The sequence below is a fragment of the Schistocerca piceifrons genome, chromosome 4, assembly GCF_021461385.2.
Source record: "Schistocerca piceifrons isolate TAMUIC-IGC-003096 chromosome 4, iqSchPice1.1, whole genome shotgun sequence".
Classification (NCBI taxonomy): domain Eukaryota; kingdom Metazoa; phylum Arthropoda; class Insecta; order Orthoptera; family Acrididae; genus Schistocerca; species Schistocerca piceifrons.
Window position 1 is genome coordinate 39263201 of NC_060141.1, and position 17069 is coordinate 39280269.

At 39.3% G+C, this 17069-nt stretch overlaps 1 protein-coding gene across 1 annotated transcript in view; it reads left to right on the top strand.

Annotated features, from left to right (window-relative positions):
- Positions 1-17069, top strand: part of LOC124795577 (titin) — a 529084-nt gene that overhangs the window by 405845 nt on the left and 106170 nt on the right. The window contains exons 96-97 of the mRNA XM_047259648.1: positions 1367-1414; positions 9012-9134. Coding sequence (XP_047115604.1) covers positions 1367-1414; positions 9012-9134 — 171 coding nt within the window. The remainder of the gene's footprint in view (positions 1-1366; positions 1415-9011; positions 9135-17069) is intronic.

Sequence of the window (17069 nt, forward strand, 5' to 3'; positions counted from 1 at the left end):
TAATATATTGCATTTAGTGGTCTGAAATTTTGTTTCAGTGAGCCACAGCTGCCCATTAATACAATATCCCATTACTATCCCTGAGACTGCTTTCATGATCTGAAATGTGTTGCTAGAAATACCAAATTCTTCCAGCAAACTGGTTTCCTCCTCACAAGTTTTGCATTTGCCATATTTCAAAGACAGTCCTATGTTATTTAATACTGTCATCTCTTTCATTCCCTGCACATTTCAAACAATAAAAAAGACAGAACTACTTACAGTGTCAGTGTTTGTTATGAGACACTATGTTCCTGAAGTTCAAAATTTCTGCAAATACTCATAATTTGCTCTATAAAAGTAAAGTAATACACCATTCTAATGATGACCACTTGCAACAATGTCCTAAATGTCGGTCTGTAAAATGACATGTTGTTGTGGTCACATTCATGGAAAAGTTTTATTGAAGAAAACATAAAAGCTTTCAACAGATGGAAGGATGTAAACCAAGTAGGAAGGTTTCCCTGTAAAGCTCCTGTGCAATGAATCTACTTGTATCTTCTATTACTTAGTCTGGTGTTCACAGGTGGAAACATTCTGTCAGTCAAACACTTGAGTCTGACACACTTGTGTATCTGGATGATTCTAGCACATTCCTGTCTTCACAGCTTTTCATGTAACTAGGCTTTTGCTTCTCCTCTCTCTGTATGGTTGTATTTCTAATCACTGGTTGCTGCATTCAGTCTCTCTGTCTATATAATTTCACTATTAAGACAGAATTTTTCTTATGTTTCCTTTTTTTGTTTCCACTTTTGTTTGTCTGTCTTTGCTTCAATAATCTCACTTAAAAAGTATTTTAATTCTTTAAATTTATGTATCTATTTTGTAAAGGCGATCTTTGATTTCTAATAGAGAATAATACATTTCATTAAAGGATAAGTGATTGTAAAGTTATGTGACATTGCTACATTCATATGAGATGCAAAGTTTGGTCATTTTGCACCTAGAAATATATTTATAAAGGATTGTAACCGTGTTTTTTTTGCATCTGTGTATGTAACAATTTATAAAGTTCTTTGTTTGTCTGCTTAAGGTGCTTATCTTAAAGAGCAGTTCTTTGTAATATAATCACATGGTATATTTGATGTGTCATATATTAACTGTGTTTTTTAATGATGAAGAAATAAAAATGTAAACATTGAGTGTGATATGATCCAGCCTTTCATTAATTAACAGTTAAGTCATTCCTGTGAATTACATACCTGTTATTCGGTAATTTGTAGTTGTGCATGACAATTTAATCTTATTGATTTTCTTTATGTTGTATATCATTGATTAAATGAATCATTGTTCCTAATGGGTCGATGACTTTTTTTTTTTTTTACAGAGGATTTCACTCTGAGTATAGTAAAGGAAACAGAAGTCTTCCAAGAAGGTACTTATTTTTTCACTCATTAAATGTATCTAGTTGTTAGCAGTCAGAATTTAGTACTGACAACAGTGATTTAATACATGATTTCTATCAGAGAAAGTAGTGTTTATTAATTTTAAACTATATAAGCTATGATAAATAACATCTCACAAGTGTATCTACAGCTGTACACTCTCACCTAGAAGTAGGTGTATATGTAAGAGAAGTTTGAGGATCAAAACATCTCCAAAACTCAAGGTTGTCTTTTATGTATAGTGACGGTGTTATCACTGCTTACTTACACATCAGTTATAAGCTTTTTATTTCCCACTTTTTCATTTGAAATTTCAATTTGTTACTGTTGCTGGGACTCTGTCCAATAATTTCAGTTCATATCTTTATTTTATATGTTTTGTGCAGTTGATGCCTAATAGATATCAAGTATTTGAAGAAAGACATATTTGAAAATTTTCAAGAGCTGGTGCTAAGATAATTATTTATTTACTACTAAGAAAGAATTGTTTTAGTAGCATATATTGCTTGTTTTAAAATATGACTTTAAAAAATTCATTGAAATAGAAGCATCACTTATTGTCAATAATGCCTGGAACTTTTGTGATGTAACATTCTGTAATAATATCTTATTGAGAATCCAGTCATAGAAGGTGATTAAATTTTCATGGGCTTTCAACTGAGTACTCCACAGCCACAGCCAAGTTGGAGGTAGCTGACAGCTATGTAGCTGATGGTGTCATTATTGTATAACGGTGCTAACATTAATAATGCAACAGGTAATGAGTCCATTAGCTGACGTTTCGTGTCACAACCACACAAAATGGCACAAGTGAGCAACAATTTAAGAGGGGCTCAGGTATGAGAAAAATTAGCCCATGCAAAATAACATAAAATAACAATGAAAAATACTAGAATTAGGAACTTTTTGGAGCATTTGAAAGGAAGAGGTAAAATGGAAAAGAAAAGAGGGGCTGGGGGATCAAGGGAAAAGAATGCACATGGTGCAAGGGTCAAGAGACAGAAGAGATCAGAGAGATTATAAAACCATATAATATGGATTGTTGGTAAACTGACATGTATGGAAAGAATAAAAATTAGTGTACATAGAGAACTCAGGCAATAGCTACAGGGAAGAGATTGCAAGATGAAGGTTGGGGGAACATAGAGTGCTGTCTAGTGGAACATACAGGGGCCACATGAAGGCGTGACAAAGCTGCCACCAAGTGCAGCATTGGGAGGCTGTGAAGAGGGGGGGGGGGGGAGCAGAAATAGAGAGGAGCAGGGGGCTGAGGGGTGGGGAGATGGGCCCATGTATTGGCAGAGAGCATCACACAACGAGTGTGAGGGGACATAAACAAGGAGGAAGAAACGGGACAGAGGGGGCAGAAACTTTTTGGTGTATAGTGTGGGGACAATAGTTTACCACAGTTTGAGGTTCAGATAATTGCAGGAGGGAAGAATGTATTGTGAAGATAACTCCCATCTGCACAGTGCAGGAAAGTTGGTGGTGGAGTGGAGGATCCGGATGGCTTGGGTAGTAAAACAGCCGTTGAAATCATGCATGTTATGTTCAGCTTCATGTAGTGTTACAGTGTGGTCTACATTGGTCTTGGCCATAGTTTGTCAGTGACCATTCATCCTGGTGGACAGCTGGATGTTAGTCATACCTACATAAAAAGCTGTGCAATGATTTCAGCATAGCTGGTATGTGGCATGACTGCCTTCACAGGTGGCCCATCCTCTGACTGCGTAGCATAACGGTGTAACAGGACTGGAATAGGAAGTGCTGGGTGGATGGATTGGGCAGGTCTTCCACCTGCGTCTTCTGCAGGGATATGCTCCTTGTGGCAAGGGTTGGATCAGGAGTGGCATAGAGGTGGATTAGGAGTGGCTTAGTGGTGGACTAGGACATTGTGCAGGTTGGGTGGGTGATGGAACACTACTTTAGGAGGGATGGACAGCATTTTTGTTAAGATGTCAGTCATTTCAGGATGTGATGATAGGTAATCAAAACCCCGATGAAGGATGTGGCTCATTTGTTCCAGTCCGAGGTGGTGTTGGGTTACGAAGGAGGCACTTCTTTGTAAATGGTTACTGGGGGTTGTGGGAGGATTTTCGGCTGTGTAAGGAAATGGCATGGGAAATCTGTTTGCTGACTAGGTCTGGGGAGTATTATCTGTCAGTGAAGGCCTTGGTGAGGCCTCAGCATACTGGGCAAGGGAATTCTTGTCACTGACCATATGGCCAGGCTCTATGGGAGGCATTTTTTGGTGTGGAAGGGATGACAGCTGTTGAAATACAGGCACTGTTGCTGGTTGGAGAGTTTAATATGAATAGAGGTGTGGGAAATGCCATGAGAAAGAAGGAGGCAACGTCTAGGAAGGTGGCCCACTGGTTGAGGAGGACCAGGTGAAGCAGATGGGAGAGAAGGTGTTGAGATTGTGAATATATTGTTGATGAACCTGAAACAGACTACGTGTTTGGAGATTTGGGAAGCTAGGAAGGTCTCCTCTAGATGGCCCATAAAGAGGTTGGCATAGGCGGGTGCAGTGAAGGTGCCCATGGCTGGGCTGTGGATTTGTTTGTGTACCTTTCCTTCAAAGGCGAAGTAGTTGTGAGTTAGCATAATGTTAGTAAGGTGGGAGAGGAATGAGGTAGTGTGTCTGGAGTCTGAAGGACATTGGGAAAGGTACTGTTCAATAGTGACAAGACCAAGGGCATGAAGGGCTGTTGGTGTATAGGGAAGTAGTCTCAACAGTGACAAGCAGAGATCCAGGAGGTAAAGGGGTGTAGATGGCAGAGAGTTGGTGAAGGAAGTGGTTGGTATCTTTTGGGTGTGAGGCTAGATTACAGGACTTGGTTGGAAGTGTTAGTCAATGAAGGCCAAAATTCCTTAATTTTAGGCACAATAACCAGCTACAGTGGGGCACCCAGGATTGTTGGGCTTGTGGACCATGTAGAAGTGGGAGTGTGGAGTGTCATGGGGTAAGGAGCAAAATTGATTCAGAGGAGAGGTTCTGGGAAGGGCCTAAGGCTTTAAGCAGGGTTTGGAGGTTTTGTTGGACTTCTGGGATGTGATCGCTCTGGAAGAGTTTAAAAGTGGATGAGTACTGTAATTGGCAGATGACTTCTGCCAGGTAATGACTACAATTCATAATGACAGTGGTGGAACCTTTGTATTTTTTTATTTTATTTATCATTTCTAGTTCTGTAGGACCAAATTGAGAAGGAAAGCTCCATGGTTATAGAACATGTCAGTACATGAACTTACAACAGAAAAGTAATAACAGATAAAATAAAATGTTTATGAATTCTAAAAAGATGCCAAGCTATAAATCTGTGTGAAGACAATCAAGAATATAACACAGAAATCAGCTTAATTTTTCACAGAACTCTTCAACAGAATGGAAGGTGTGACCCATGACAAAACTCTTCAGTTTAGATTTGAAAGTATGTGGATCACTGGCGAGATTTCTGAATTCTTGTGGTAGCTTATTGCAAATATATGCAGCAGAATACTGCATGCCTTTCTGCACAAGAGTCAAGGAAGTAGATTTCTGCCTAGTATTAATTGAGTGAAAGCTGCTAATTCTTGGGTTTAAGCTGCTATTGTTAACAAGAAATTACAGTATGTGGGTAGGATGAATAGGTCAGGATATAGATAAGACTGAGATGGAAGGCAGCTGTATGGCATTAGAAACTGAATGAGAGTAACATGGAGTCATTTATCAGAAGTCCATAATGCTTGAGAAAATTTGGAGCAGGCCCTTATCCAGTAGTGAATGCCAATTGGATGCTGCTTGTGAGTATCATATGCTAAAGGCTCCTTTCCTTTTTATGATGTTTAAAGTAGTGTGGTACTGTTCACTTCAAATGCAGGAAACTGTGTTTTCATAATAAGAACAGAAAGGTGTGCATACCATGCTGTGTATATGAACTATGACCTTATGAAGCAAGAGATGTCAGATGGAAGTAGGTCATATAAATATTTAAATAAGTTATTACTGAAAAATTAAACAGTGAAAATCCAGACTGAAATAACAGCTATATGTGGTTTCAGTTGCCTGAGTCCTGTGTGTGTGTGTGTGTGTGTGTGTGTGTATGTGTGTGTGTGTGTGTGTGTGTGTGTGTGTGTGTGTGTGTGTCTGTGTCTGTCTGTCACCTATTCTTGATGAAGGCCTTACTGGCTGAAAGCTTTATTTGTGACAGTCTTTTTGTTGTGCCTATCTGCGACTCAGCATCTTTGCTATATGGTGAGTAGCAGCTTTCCTTTTCATAATATTGTAACTGTGTGAAAAGGACAGATTGCTACTCATCACACAGTAGTGGTGTTGAGTGGCAGATGGGCATAACGAGAAAAGACTGATAGATGTTATTAGCTATTGGACAATGTCCTTCATCAGAATACAGACAAAACACACACATTCACACATGCATAACTTGCATACACATGGCAACTGTCATCTCCAGGCACTAAAATCTGTGGCTGCCTGAGGTGAGCAGAGATCTTTGCCAGGGTGGTTAGTGGGGGTGCAGAAGTGGCATGTGGCAGGGAGTGAGAGTGGGCTAAGGGTGAACGAAGATGCTAGTGCTATCTATGGGATGTGCATGGACATGGTAGAGACAGGACAATGGGCTGCTAGGTGCAGTATTGGGAGGCCGGAGGGGAGGGGGGAGTTGTAAAGGGAAGAGGAGAGAAATTGACGTAGAGAAGGGAAAATCACTATACAGGAGTTACAGGAGAATAGGAGGCGTATGTCGGGGTGAAGTGGGAACTTGGAAATGAATCAGTAGGTGGGGTACTAGTTCGAGCTAAGACTGTGACCGGGGGGGTTAAGAGGAATAATTGGTGCAAAAAATCCATATGTCAGAATCTGTGAATCTGTTGTGGAAGTCAAGCACATCATGTTGTGCAGCATGCTCAGCAACTGGGTGATACAAGTGTCTCATGGCCACGGTTTGGTGATGGGCACTCATCCAGGGAGACACCTTGTTAGTGATCATGCCCTTGTAGAACACAGCATGTTCGTGGCAGCTAAGTTAGTAGATCACTGGTGGCCCTGCTTTTAATTGATCAGGAGATTCCTGTGACAGGATTGGAGTAGGTAGTAGTGGGAAGATATACGTGATATGTTTCGCATCTAGATCTACTGGGAGGATGTGAACTATAGACAAAGGCTAGGGAGCAAGGGTGGTATAGGAATGGACAAGGATATTGCATATTTTGTGTGGACAGAAGAATACCTCCGTGAGAATGATGTGGAGGATAGTGGGGAGAATATTTCTCATTTCATAATATGACGAGAGATAACAGAAACTCTGGTGGAGGATAAGATTCAGTTGCTCCAGTCCTAGGTGGTACTGAGTCATGACGAGGGTACTCCTTTGTGGCCATACGGGAAGAAGGGAAGAAGATGTTTGGGGGATGGTAGTTGACTGGGAAGACAAGGCATGAGAGATCTGTTCCTGTGAAAGGAAATTGCTCAAGAATGGCCACATCATTATCTCATTCCACAACAAACCTACCAACCACCAACAATACCTCCACATCAACAGCTGTCACCCATTCCACACAAAGAAGTCCCTTCCGTACAGCCTAGCCAGCTATGATCTTTGCATCTGTATAAGTGATGTGCAGACACTCTTCAAATATGCCACTGGTCTCTCTCAGGTCTTCACAGATTGGAAATACCCTCCCCATCTTGTCCAGAAACAAATCCCTCATGTGCCTTTTCTTCCCAGTCACTTACCGTTCCCCATATATCCATTGTCCAGCCACAAAACAGCCTCTCATGAATCAGTGCCACTCTGTATGGAGTAACAGGAACATGTTCTCCACCAGTGTTTTGATTACCTCTTGTCGTGCCTCAAAATCAGGAATATCCTCCCTCCTACTCCCACAGTGACATTCCACCACCCACCTGACATACACAGTATCCTTGTCCACAAGGGCATCCCTCCTCCAAACCCATTGCCCCCATGGCTCACATTCTTGCAACAGATCTAGATGCAAGTTGTATCCCATATATCCTCTCACTACCACCTACACCTATCCTGTCACAGGCATCTCGTACCCACCATGGGCAGGGCCACTTGTGGAAGCATTATCTGATCTACCTACTTAGCTGCAACCAATGGGCTGTATTGTACGTGGGCATTATCACTGATAAGCTATCTGTCAAGATGAATGGCCACAACCAAACTGTGGCCAAAAGACAGCTGGACCACTCAGTTGCTGAGCAAGCCACCCAATATAATTTTCTTGACTTCCACAATAGCTTCACAGCCTGTGCCATCTCGATTTTTCCTCCTAACAAATACTTCCTGCAATGTATCCTTCATTTCAGTAACCCTTCTGACCTCAACTTTTGCTAATCTATGTCCTCCACATGCCTATTCCCTTCTTTGCTCCACTCCAGTCCTATACACGCCTTCTTTCCTTCCAGCACACCTGCGTAGGCCTCTCCCCTTCTCTACTTCTCTCCCCTCCCCCCTCTCCTCTGCCCACCCCCTCCACCCTCCCCTGGTACAACCTCCTGATGCTGCACTTAGCAGCCCACTACTCTATCCCCACCATATCACAGACAGCACTTGTATCTTCCACCACCAATACGCTGCTTTTCCTCCACATCACTGCCAAAACCTCTATTGTAGCCCCACTACACACGCCATCAAAGGTCACTGCTAACTTCAGATGTATTTGTAGCCAGACCTTAGTGCCCAGAGATGACAATAGCCATGTGTGTACGATTTATCCGTGTGTGAATATGTGTGTGTTTGGTTTGTATGTGTTTAATGAAGAACTTAGTCTGACAGGTAATAATATCAATGAAAATTAAAAAAAAAATTGTAAACATAATATAATTGGACAGATAAAAGAAATCTGCTCACTAACGAAAATTCTTTTTTTCTCATTCCGTCTGATAAGTCTCCCCTGACTCGGAGATCTGGGAGACTTTTCCAAACTCCCCCCATTTCATAAACCTTGCCAGTCCTTTTGCTTCATCTCTCTCCCTTCCTAGTCAACTCTTTGGCTAGAAGAAGGAGCCACTGGCTTGAAAACTTGCACATTTCCTTAATCTTGATGTATGTTTTCTCTTGCTGCCACTTGGTAAGCAATTTTTTTTATCTACCCAATTATGTTGTCATTAATAATATCCACCAGTCTTTTTTTCATTGTGACTGCCAGTCACTCAGTGCCTCCTTTATGTGGTGAGCAGCAAACTATTCTTTTCACATTGTTGTTATTACTGAACAAGTGTGTGTAACATTGAATTTCTGTTGCTTTGAGAGATGGTTCTTGTGGAAGTAATTGATGCAATTTTGTTTTTCTTTTTTATTAAATACATAAAAACTATACTTTTCAAAATGTGTGCTGTATTATTTTTAAGCTTGCAAGTAGTTACCTGAAACACAATTCAATAGTACAATATATTTTCTGACAGTCCTACAGTGCATCTTATTAACAATGTGAAGTTTTCATTCCCTGAAATTTATATAATTAAAAAGGTATGCATTTTTAGTAGAAATGGGCTGTAAATAATGATTTCTTTAAAAGATGAAATGTAAAATGAATGCTCACAAGTATTTCATTTTCTCATATTAGGAGTAGAAGAGATATTAGTTACAGAGCTTCAAGAAGGGGATGTGTTATACTCAGTCAGTGCCTATGAAGCAGAAAATGAAGATGCAATGAATCTTGTTGAGGGTGAGAAGGTTTACATCATAGGTAAGTGTATGATAAACAGTCCAAAGGCTAATGAGCATCAATAAGTATTTTCAAATAACTCATTGAAAAACTTACTATTATTAAGGTAAATGTTTTAAGAGTTATTCATCTGGGAGTATGTAGCAGGTACTCACAAAACTCATAACTGATTATGAACAAATTGTTGGAATTTTAAATTTATCATGTGTGTTTTATTTTTGGCTTCATTTGTATATGTGCAACGTATAATGTGTTCCAATAGCAAACAGCAACTGCCTTTGTGGATGATGTCAATAATCTGGGCAGTTTATCTTGTATCACAAATATAATAATTTCCTGCTTTTAAGAATTTATATTTGTTGTTATTTTTGTGGTATCAGTCAAATGGCTGGACTGAAGCAGTCATTGGAGTGAAGAACATAACATCATGCCTTCACAAGTCAGTTCATTTATTCATAATTACATCCACCTGAATCTGAGTCATGCTCTCTTTCTACTATTTTTACCATGCACACTTCCCTCAATAACAAACTGACTATCCCTTGATATCTTGTGATGTTTGTTATCAAACTATCCATTCTTAAGACTAGTTATGCTATAAAGATGTATCCTTCTTCCCACAATGCAGCATCTCTGCTGTACTTATCATACCCAGACATCTAATCTCAAACATTTTTCTGTAACATATTTATCAAAAACATCTATTATTTTCTTTTCTCTAGTGTTTTCAACCTTTTTTCAATCTGACCAAGTACTTCCAGAAAGAACTTCTTAATTTCATTTTTGTATTTGATGTTAAAATTCTCTTTTTCAGAAGTAGTTTGTTGCTATTGCTGGTCTGCATCATATATGTCCTCTCTACTTTGGTCACCATGAATTAATTTACTCCCAAGTAGTAAAATCTATCTGTTAACTTAGTGTCTTTCTAATATCCTTAGCATCACAATATTTAGTTTGAGTGCACTTTGTTACCATTGTTTTACTTTTGTTAATGCTGATTTTACAACCTCTTTTCAAGACACTACCCATGCTTTTTGACCTATCTTCCAAGCCCTTTGGCATCTCAAACATAATTACGATGCCCTCAACAAAAGATTTTTTTTTAAAATTCTTCTCCTTCAAATTTAACACCCTTTCAAATTTCTATTAGGTTGCCTTTGTTGCTTGTTCATTGTACGTGTTGAATAACACAGGGGATAGGTTGCAACTGTGTCTCACTACCTTGTCCACTACTGCCCCCTTTCATATCCTTCAGTTCTTATAACTGCAGGCATCACAAATTTATAAAATTCTCTGGAACCTAAACTAATCCTCCACAGTATGACTTCCACCAGTCATTCTGTTGTTCCATAGACAATTTCTGCTAGTTTTTTTGCAATCACGGTTGTGTAACTCAAGGCTTGGCAACATTTTTAGCATTTGTCTTCTTTGGTATTGGGATTTTTAAATCCCCCTGGAAGTCAGAAGTTATTTCTCACAGTGCACACATCCAGTCAACCAGGGGGGAACAGTTTTGTCATGGTTGGTTCCTCCAAGGACATTAATAATTCTGAGGGAATGTTGCCTATTCTAGGTGCCTTGTTTCTACTTAGGTCTTTCTGTGCTCCTCTCGCAGTGTTTTATTTTATTTTATGTACACGTCAAGTTCCACAAGACCAAATTCAGAAGCAAATCTCCAAGGTCATGGAATGTGTCAGTACATGAAATTACATTACAAAAGTAATAACAGTTAAAAATAAATGTTTATGAACCCAAAGAAGTCAGTCCATAAGTTTAAGTAAACACAATCAACAATACAATAAGAATCAGCTTAATTTTTCAAGGAACTCCTCAACAGAGTAGAAGGATTGACCCATGACGAAACTCTTCTGTTTGGATTTGAAAGGGCGTGGATTACTGCTAAGATTTTTGAATTTGAGTGATAGCTTATTGAAAATGGAGCAGCATTATACTACACACCTTTTTGCACAAAAGTTAAGGAAGTCCGATCCAAATGCAGGTTTGATTTCTGCCGAGTATTAACCGAGTGAAAGCTGCCTATTCTTGGGAATAAGCTAATTTTGCTAACAATAAATGACAGTAAGGAATATGTATATTGAGGGGCCAGTGTCAAAATACCCTGACTTGTGAATAGGGTTTGACAAGAGGTTCGTGAACTTACACCACTTATTGCCCAAACCACCCATTTCTGAGCCAAAAATATCCTTTTAGGCTGGGAAGAGTTACTCCAAAATATAATATCATATGACATGAAAATAAGCAAAGTAGATTAATTTTCATGTCGAACAATGACTCACTTCTGATACCGTTCGAATAGTGAAAATGGCAGTATAAGTCTTTGAACAGGATTCCGAATGTGGGATTTCCATGACAGCATACTATCTATCTGAGCACCTAGAAATTTGAACTGTTCAGTTTCACAAATAAGGAACAGGAGTGGCCCGAACACTGATCCCTGGGGCACCCCCCACTTGACAGCACCCCAGTCAGACCTCACATCACAGCCATTATCAACATTGTGAATAATGACCTTTTGCTGCCTGTTGCTAAAGTAAGAGGTGAACCAATTGTAAGCTGCTTCCCCTGTTCCGTAATGGTCCAACTTCTGGAGCAATATTTTGTGATCAACACAATCAAATGCCTTAGTTAAATCAAAAATATGCCAAGTATTGGAAACCTTTTCTTAGCCCATCCAGTAGCTCACAGAGGAAAGAGAATATAGCATTTCCAGTTATTAAACTGCTTCTAAAGCTGAACTGTACATTTGATAGCAAATTGTGTGATATAAAATGATCAATTATCCTTACATACACAGCCTTTTCAATAACTTTTGCAAACACTGATGGCATAGAAATAGATCTAAAGTTACCTACATTATTCCTTTCTCCCTTTTTATGAAGTGGTTTTACTACCAAGTACTTTAATCGCTCAAGAAACTGACCATTCCTAAAGGAAAAAATTACAAATATGGCTAAATACAGGGCTAACATGTGCAACAAAGTACTGTAATATTCTGCTAGACACTCCATCATAACCATGAGAGTCCGTAGTCTTCAGTGATTTAATTATTGACTCAATCTCCCTCTTGTCTGTATCACAGAGGAGTATTTCAGACATCAATCTCGGAATGGCATTTGCCAAGAAAGTTATATGTAGAAACTAAATTTTTATTTAATTCACCAGCAATGCTCAGAAAATGATTCTTAAATACTGTACATATATTTGATTTATCAGTAACAGAAATATTTTTACTGCAAACTGACTTTATATCGTCGACCTTGTGCGGCTGATCAGACACTTCCTTCACAACTGACCATATGGTTTTGATTTTATCCTGTGAATTAGCTGTTCTATTTGCATACCACATACTCTTTGCCTTCCTAATAACATTTTTAAGCACCTTACAATACTGTTTGTAACGGGCTACTGTAGCTTGATTGTGACTACTTCTAACATTTTGATATAATTCCCACTTTGTTCTACAAGATATCCTTATCCCACTAGTCAGCCACCTGGGCTGCCTTTTATTGCTAGTGCATGATGGATTTAATGATAGCAGATGTAAATATTAAACCTGTAAATATTAGAAGTTTATTTTAATTCATGTACATAATTTTACTGTTTATTGACTGAGGATAATTAAAATTAATGAAACTCAAGTTTTTCTAATTAAATTTTTGTAATGTGTTTATCTGACATGTTCCACACCCAGGAGGATCCCCTCTTTTGTGGGTCTGTGGAATGAATAATTAATCTAATCTAATTTAATCTAATAGCCTTCTCATCTTTGATTAGTACTGGTTTGTCATCGAAGCTCTTGAGGTTCATCAGCTACTTCCCTTGTTTTCTCCAAAGGTTTCTTTAACTTTCCTGTTCATGACATCCATCTTCCCTTAAGTTATCTCAGATGGAGAATCATCGTTAGGTGTTGAAGTAACTTCATGCGTGCCTGAGGGATGTTTGTTGGGACCTTTGCTGTTTATAGAGTATGTTAATGACCTTGCAGGCATTATTACATGATGATGGCGTCCTCTTGGGTAAAATATTCCGGAGGTAAAATAGTCCCCCATTCGGATCTCCGGGCGGGGACTACTCAAGAGGATGTCGTTATCAGGAGAAAGAAAACTGGCGTTCTACGGATCGGAGCGTGGAATGTCAGATCCCTTAATCGGGCAGGTAGGTTAGAAAATTTAAAAAGGGAAATGGATAGGTTGAAGTTAGATATTGTGGGAATTAGTGAAGTTCGGTGGCAGGAGGAACAAGACTTCTGGTCAGGTGACTACAGGGTTATAAACACAAAATCAAATAGGGGTAATGCAGGAGTAGGTTTAATAATGAATAGGAAAATAGGAATGCGGGTAAGCTACTACAAACAGCATAGTGAACGCATTATTGTGGCCAAGATAGATACGAAGCCCACACCTACTACAGTAGTACAAGTTTATATGCCAACTAGCTCTGCAGATGACGAAGACATTGAAGAAATGTATGATGAAATAAAAGAAATTATTCAGATTGTGAAGGGAGACGAAAATTTAATAGTCATGGGTGACTGGAATTCGAGTGTAGGAAAAGGGAGAGAAGGAAACATAGTAGGTGAATATGGATTGGGGGACAGAAATGAAAGAGGAAGCCGCCTGGTAGAATTTTGCACAGAGCACAACATAATCATAACTAACACTTGGTTTAAGAATCATGAAAGAAGGTTGTATACATGGAAGAACCCTGGAGATACTAAAAGGTATCAGATAGATTATATAATGGTAAGACAGAGATTTAGGAACCAGGTTTTAAATTGTAAGACATTTCCAGGGGCAGATGTGGACTCTGACCACAATCTATTGGTTATGACCTGTAGATTAAAACTGAAGAAACTGCAAAAAGGTGGGAATTTAAGGAGATGGGACCTGGATAAACTGAAAGAACCAGAGGTGGTACAGAGATTCAGGGAGAGCATAAGGGAGCAATTGACAGGAATGGGGGAAATAAATACAGTAGAAGAAGAATGGGTAGCTTTGAGGGATGAAGTAGTGAAGGCAGCAGAGGATCAAGTAGGTAAAAAGACGAGGGCTAGTAGAAATCCTTGGGTAACAGAAGAAATATTGAATTTAATTGATGAAAGGAGAAAATATAAAAATGCAGTAAGTGAAACAGGCAAAAAGGAATACAAACGTCTCAAAAATGAGATCGACAGGAAGTGCAAAATGGCTAAGCAGGGATGGCTAGAGGACAAATGTAAGGATGTAGAGGCCTATCTCACTAGGGGTAAGATAGATACCGCCTACAGGAAAATTAAAGAGACCTTTGGAGATAAGAGAACGACTTGTATGAATATCAAGAGCTCAGATGGAAACCCAGTTCTAAGCAAAGAAGGGAAAGCAGAAAGGTGGAAGGAGTATATAGAGGGTCTATACAAGGGCGATGTACTTGAGGACAATATTATGGAAATGGAAGAGGATGTAGATGAAGATGAAATGGGAGATATGATACTGCGTGAAGAGTTTGACAGAGCACTGAAAGACCTGAGTCGAAACAAAGCCCCCGGAGTAGACAATATTCCATTGGAACTACTGACGGCCGTGGGAGAGCCAGTCCTGACAAAACTCTACCATCTGGTGAGGAAGATGTATGAGACAGGCGAAATACCCTCCGACTTCAAGAAGAATATAATAATTCCAATCCCAAAGGAAGCAGGTGTTGACAGATGTGAAAATTACCGAACTATCAGCTTAATAAGTCACAGCTGCAAAATACTAACACGAATTCTTTACAGACGAATGGAAAAACTAGTAGAAGCCAACCTCGGGGAAGATCAGTTTGGATTCCGTAGAAACACTGGAACACGTGAGGCAATACTGACCTCAAGACTTATCTTAGAAGAAAGATTAAGGAAAGGCAAACCTACGTTTCTAGCATTTGTAGACTTAGAGAAAGCTTTTGACAATGTTGACTGGAATACTCTCTTTCAAATTCTAAAGGTGGCAGGGGTAAAATACAGGGAGCGAAAGGCTATTTACAATTTGTACAGAAACCAGATGGCAGTTATAAGAGTCGAGGGACATGAAAGGGAAGCAGTGGTTGGGAAGGGAGTAAGACAGGGTTGTAGCCTCTCCCCGATGTTGTTCAATCTGTATATTGAGCAAGCAGTAAAGGAAACAAAAGAAAAATTCGGAGTAGGTATTAAAATTCATGGAGAAGAAATAAAAACTTTGAGGTTCGCCGATGACATTGTAATTCTGTCCGAGACAGCAAAGGACTTGGAAGAGCAGTTGAATGGAATGGACAGTGTCTTGAAAGGAGGATATAAGATGAACATCAACAAAAGCAAAACAAGGATAATGGAATGTAGCCTAATTAAGTCGGGTGATGCTGAGGGAATTAGATTAGGAAATGAGGCACTTAAAGTAGTAAAGGAGTTTTGCTATTTGGGGAGCAAAATAACTGATAATGGTCGAAGTAGAGAGGATATAAAATGTAGGCTGGCAATGGCAAGGAAAGCGTTTCTGAAGAAGAGAAATTTGTTAACATCCAGTATTGATTTAAGTGTCAGGAAGTCATTTCTGAAAGTATTCGTATGGAGTGTAGCCATGTATGGAAGTGAAACATGGACGATAAATAGTTTGGACAAGAAGAGAATAGAAGCTTTTGAAATGTGGTGCTACAGAAGAATGCTGAAGATTAGATGGGTAGATCACATAACTAATGAGGAAGTATTGAATAGGATTGGGGAGAAGAGAAGTTTGTGGCACAACTTGACCAGAAGAAGGGATCGGTTGGTAGGACATGTTCTGAGGCATCAAGGGATCACCAATTTAGTATTGGAGGGCAGCGTGGAGGGTAAAAATCGTAGAGGGAGACCAAGAGATGAATACACTAAGCAGATTCAGAAGGATGTAGGTTGCAGTAGGTACTGGGAGATGAAAAAGCTTGCACAGGATAGAGTAGCATGGAGAGCTGCATCAAACCAGTCTTAGGACTGAAGACCACAACAACAACAACAACAGGCATTATTAATAGTGATGGCAGACTTTTTGCATATGATGCAATTATCTGTAATGAAGTACTGTGTGAAAGAAGCTGCATAAATATTCAGTCATATCTTGATAAGATCTCAAAGTGGTGCAAAGATTAGCAACCTGCTTTAAATGTTAAAAAGCGTAAAATAGTTGTAGTTGTCGTGGTCGTCAGTCCAGAGATTGTTTTGAAGCAGCTCTCCATGCTACTCTATCCTGTGCAAGCTTCTTCATCTCCCAGTACCTACTGCAACTTACATCCTTCTGAATCTGCCTAGTGTATTCATCTCTTGGTCTCCCTCTACGCTTTTTACCCTCCACACTGCCCTCCAATACTAAATTGGTGATCCCTTGATGCCTCAGAACATGTCCTACCAACCGACCTCTTCTTCTATTCAAGTTGTGCCACAAATTTCTCTTCTCCCCAATTCTGTTCAATACCTCCTCATTAGTTATGTGGTCTACCCATCTAATCTTCAGCATTCTTCTATAGCACCACATTTCAAAAGCTTCTATTCTCTTCTTGTCTAAACTATTTATCGCCCATGTTTCACTTCCATACATGGCTACACTCCATACAAATATTTTCAGAAATGACTTCCTGACACTTAAATATATACTCGATGTTAAAAAATTTCTCTTCTTCAGAAATCCTTTCCTTGCCGTTGCCAGTCTACATTTTAAATCCTCTCTCCTTCGACCATCATCAGTTATTTTGCTCCCCAAATAGCAAAACTTATTTACTACTTTAAGTGTCTCATTACCTAATCTAATTCCCTCGGCATCACCCAACTTAATTCAACTACATTCCATTATACTTGTTTTGCTTTTGTTGATGTTCATCTTAGATCCTCCTTTCAAAACCCAGTCCATTCCGTTCAACTGCTCTTCCAGGTCCTTTGCTGTCTCTGACAGAATTACAATGTCATCGGTGAACATCAAA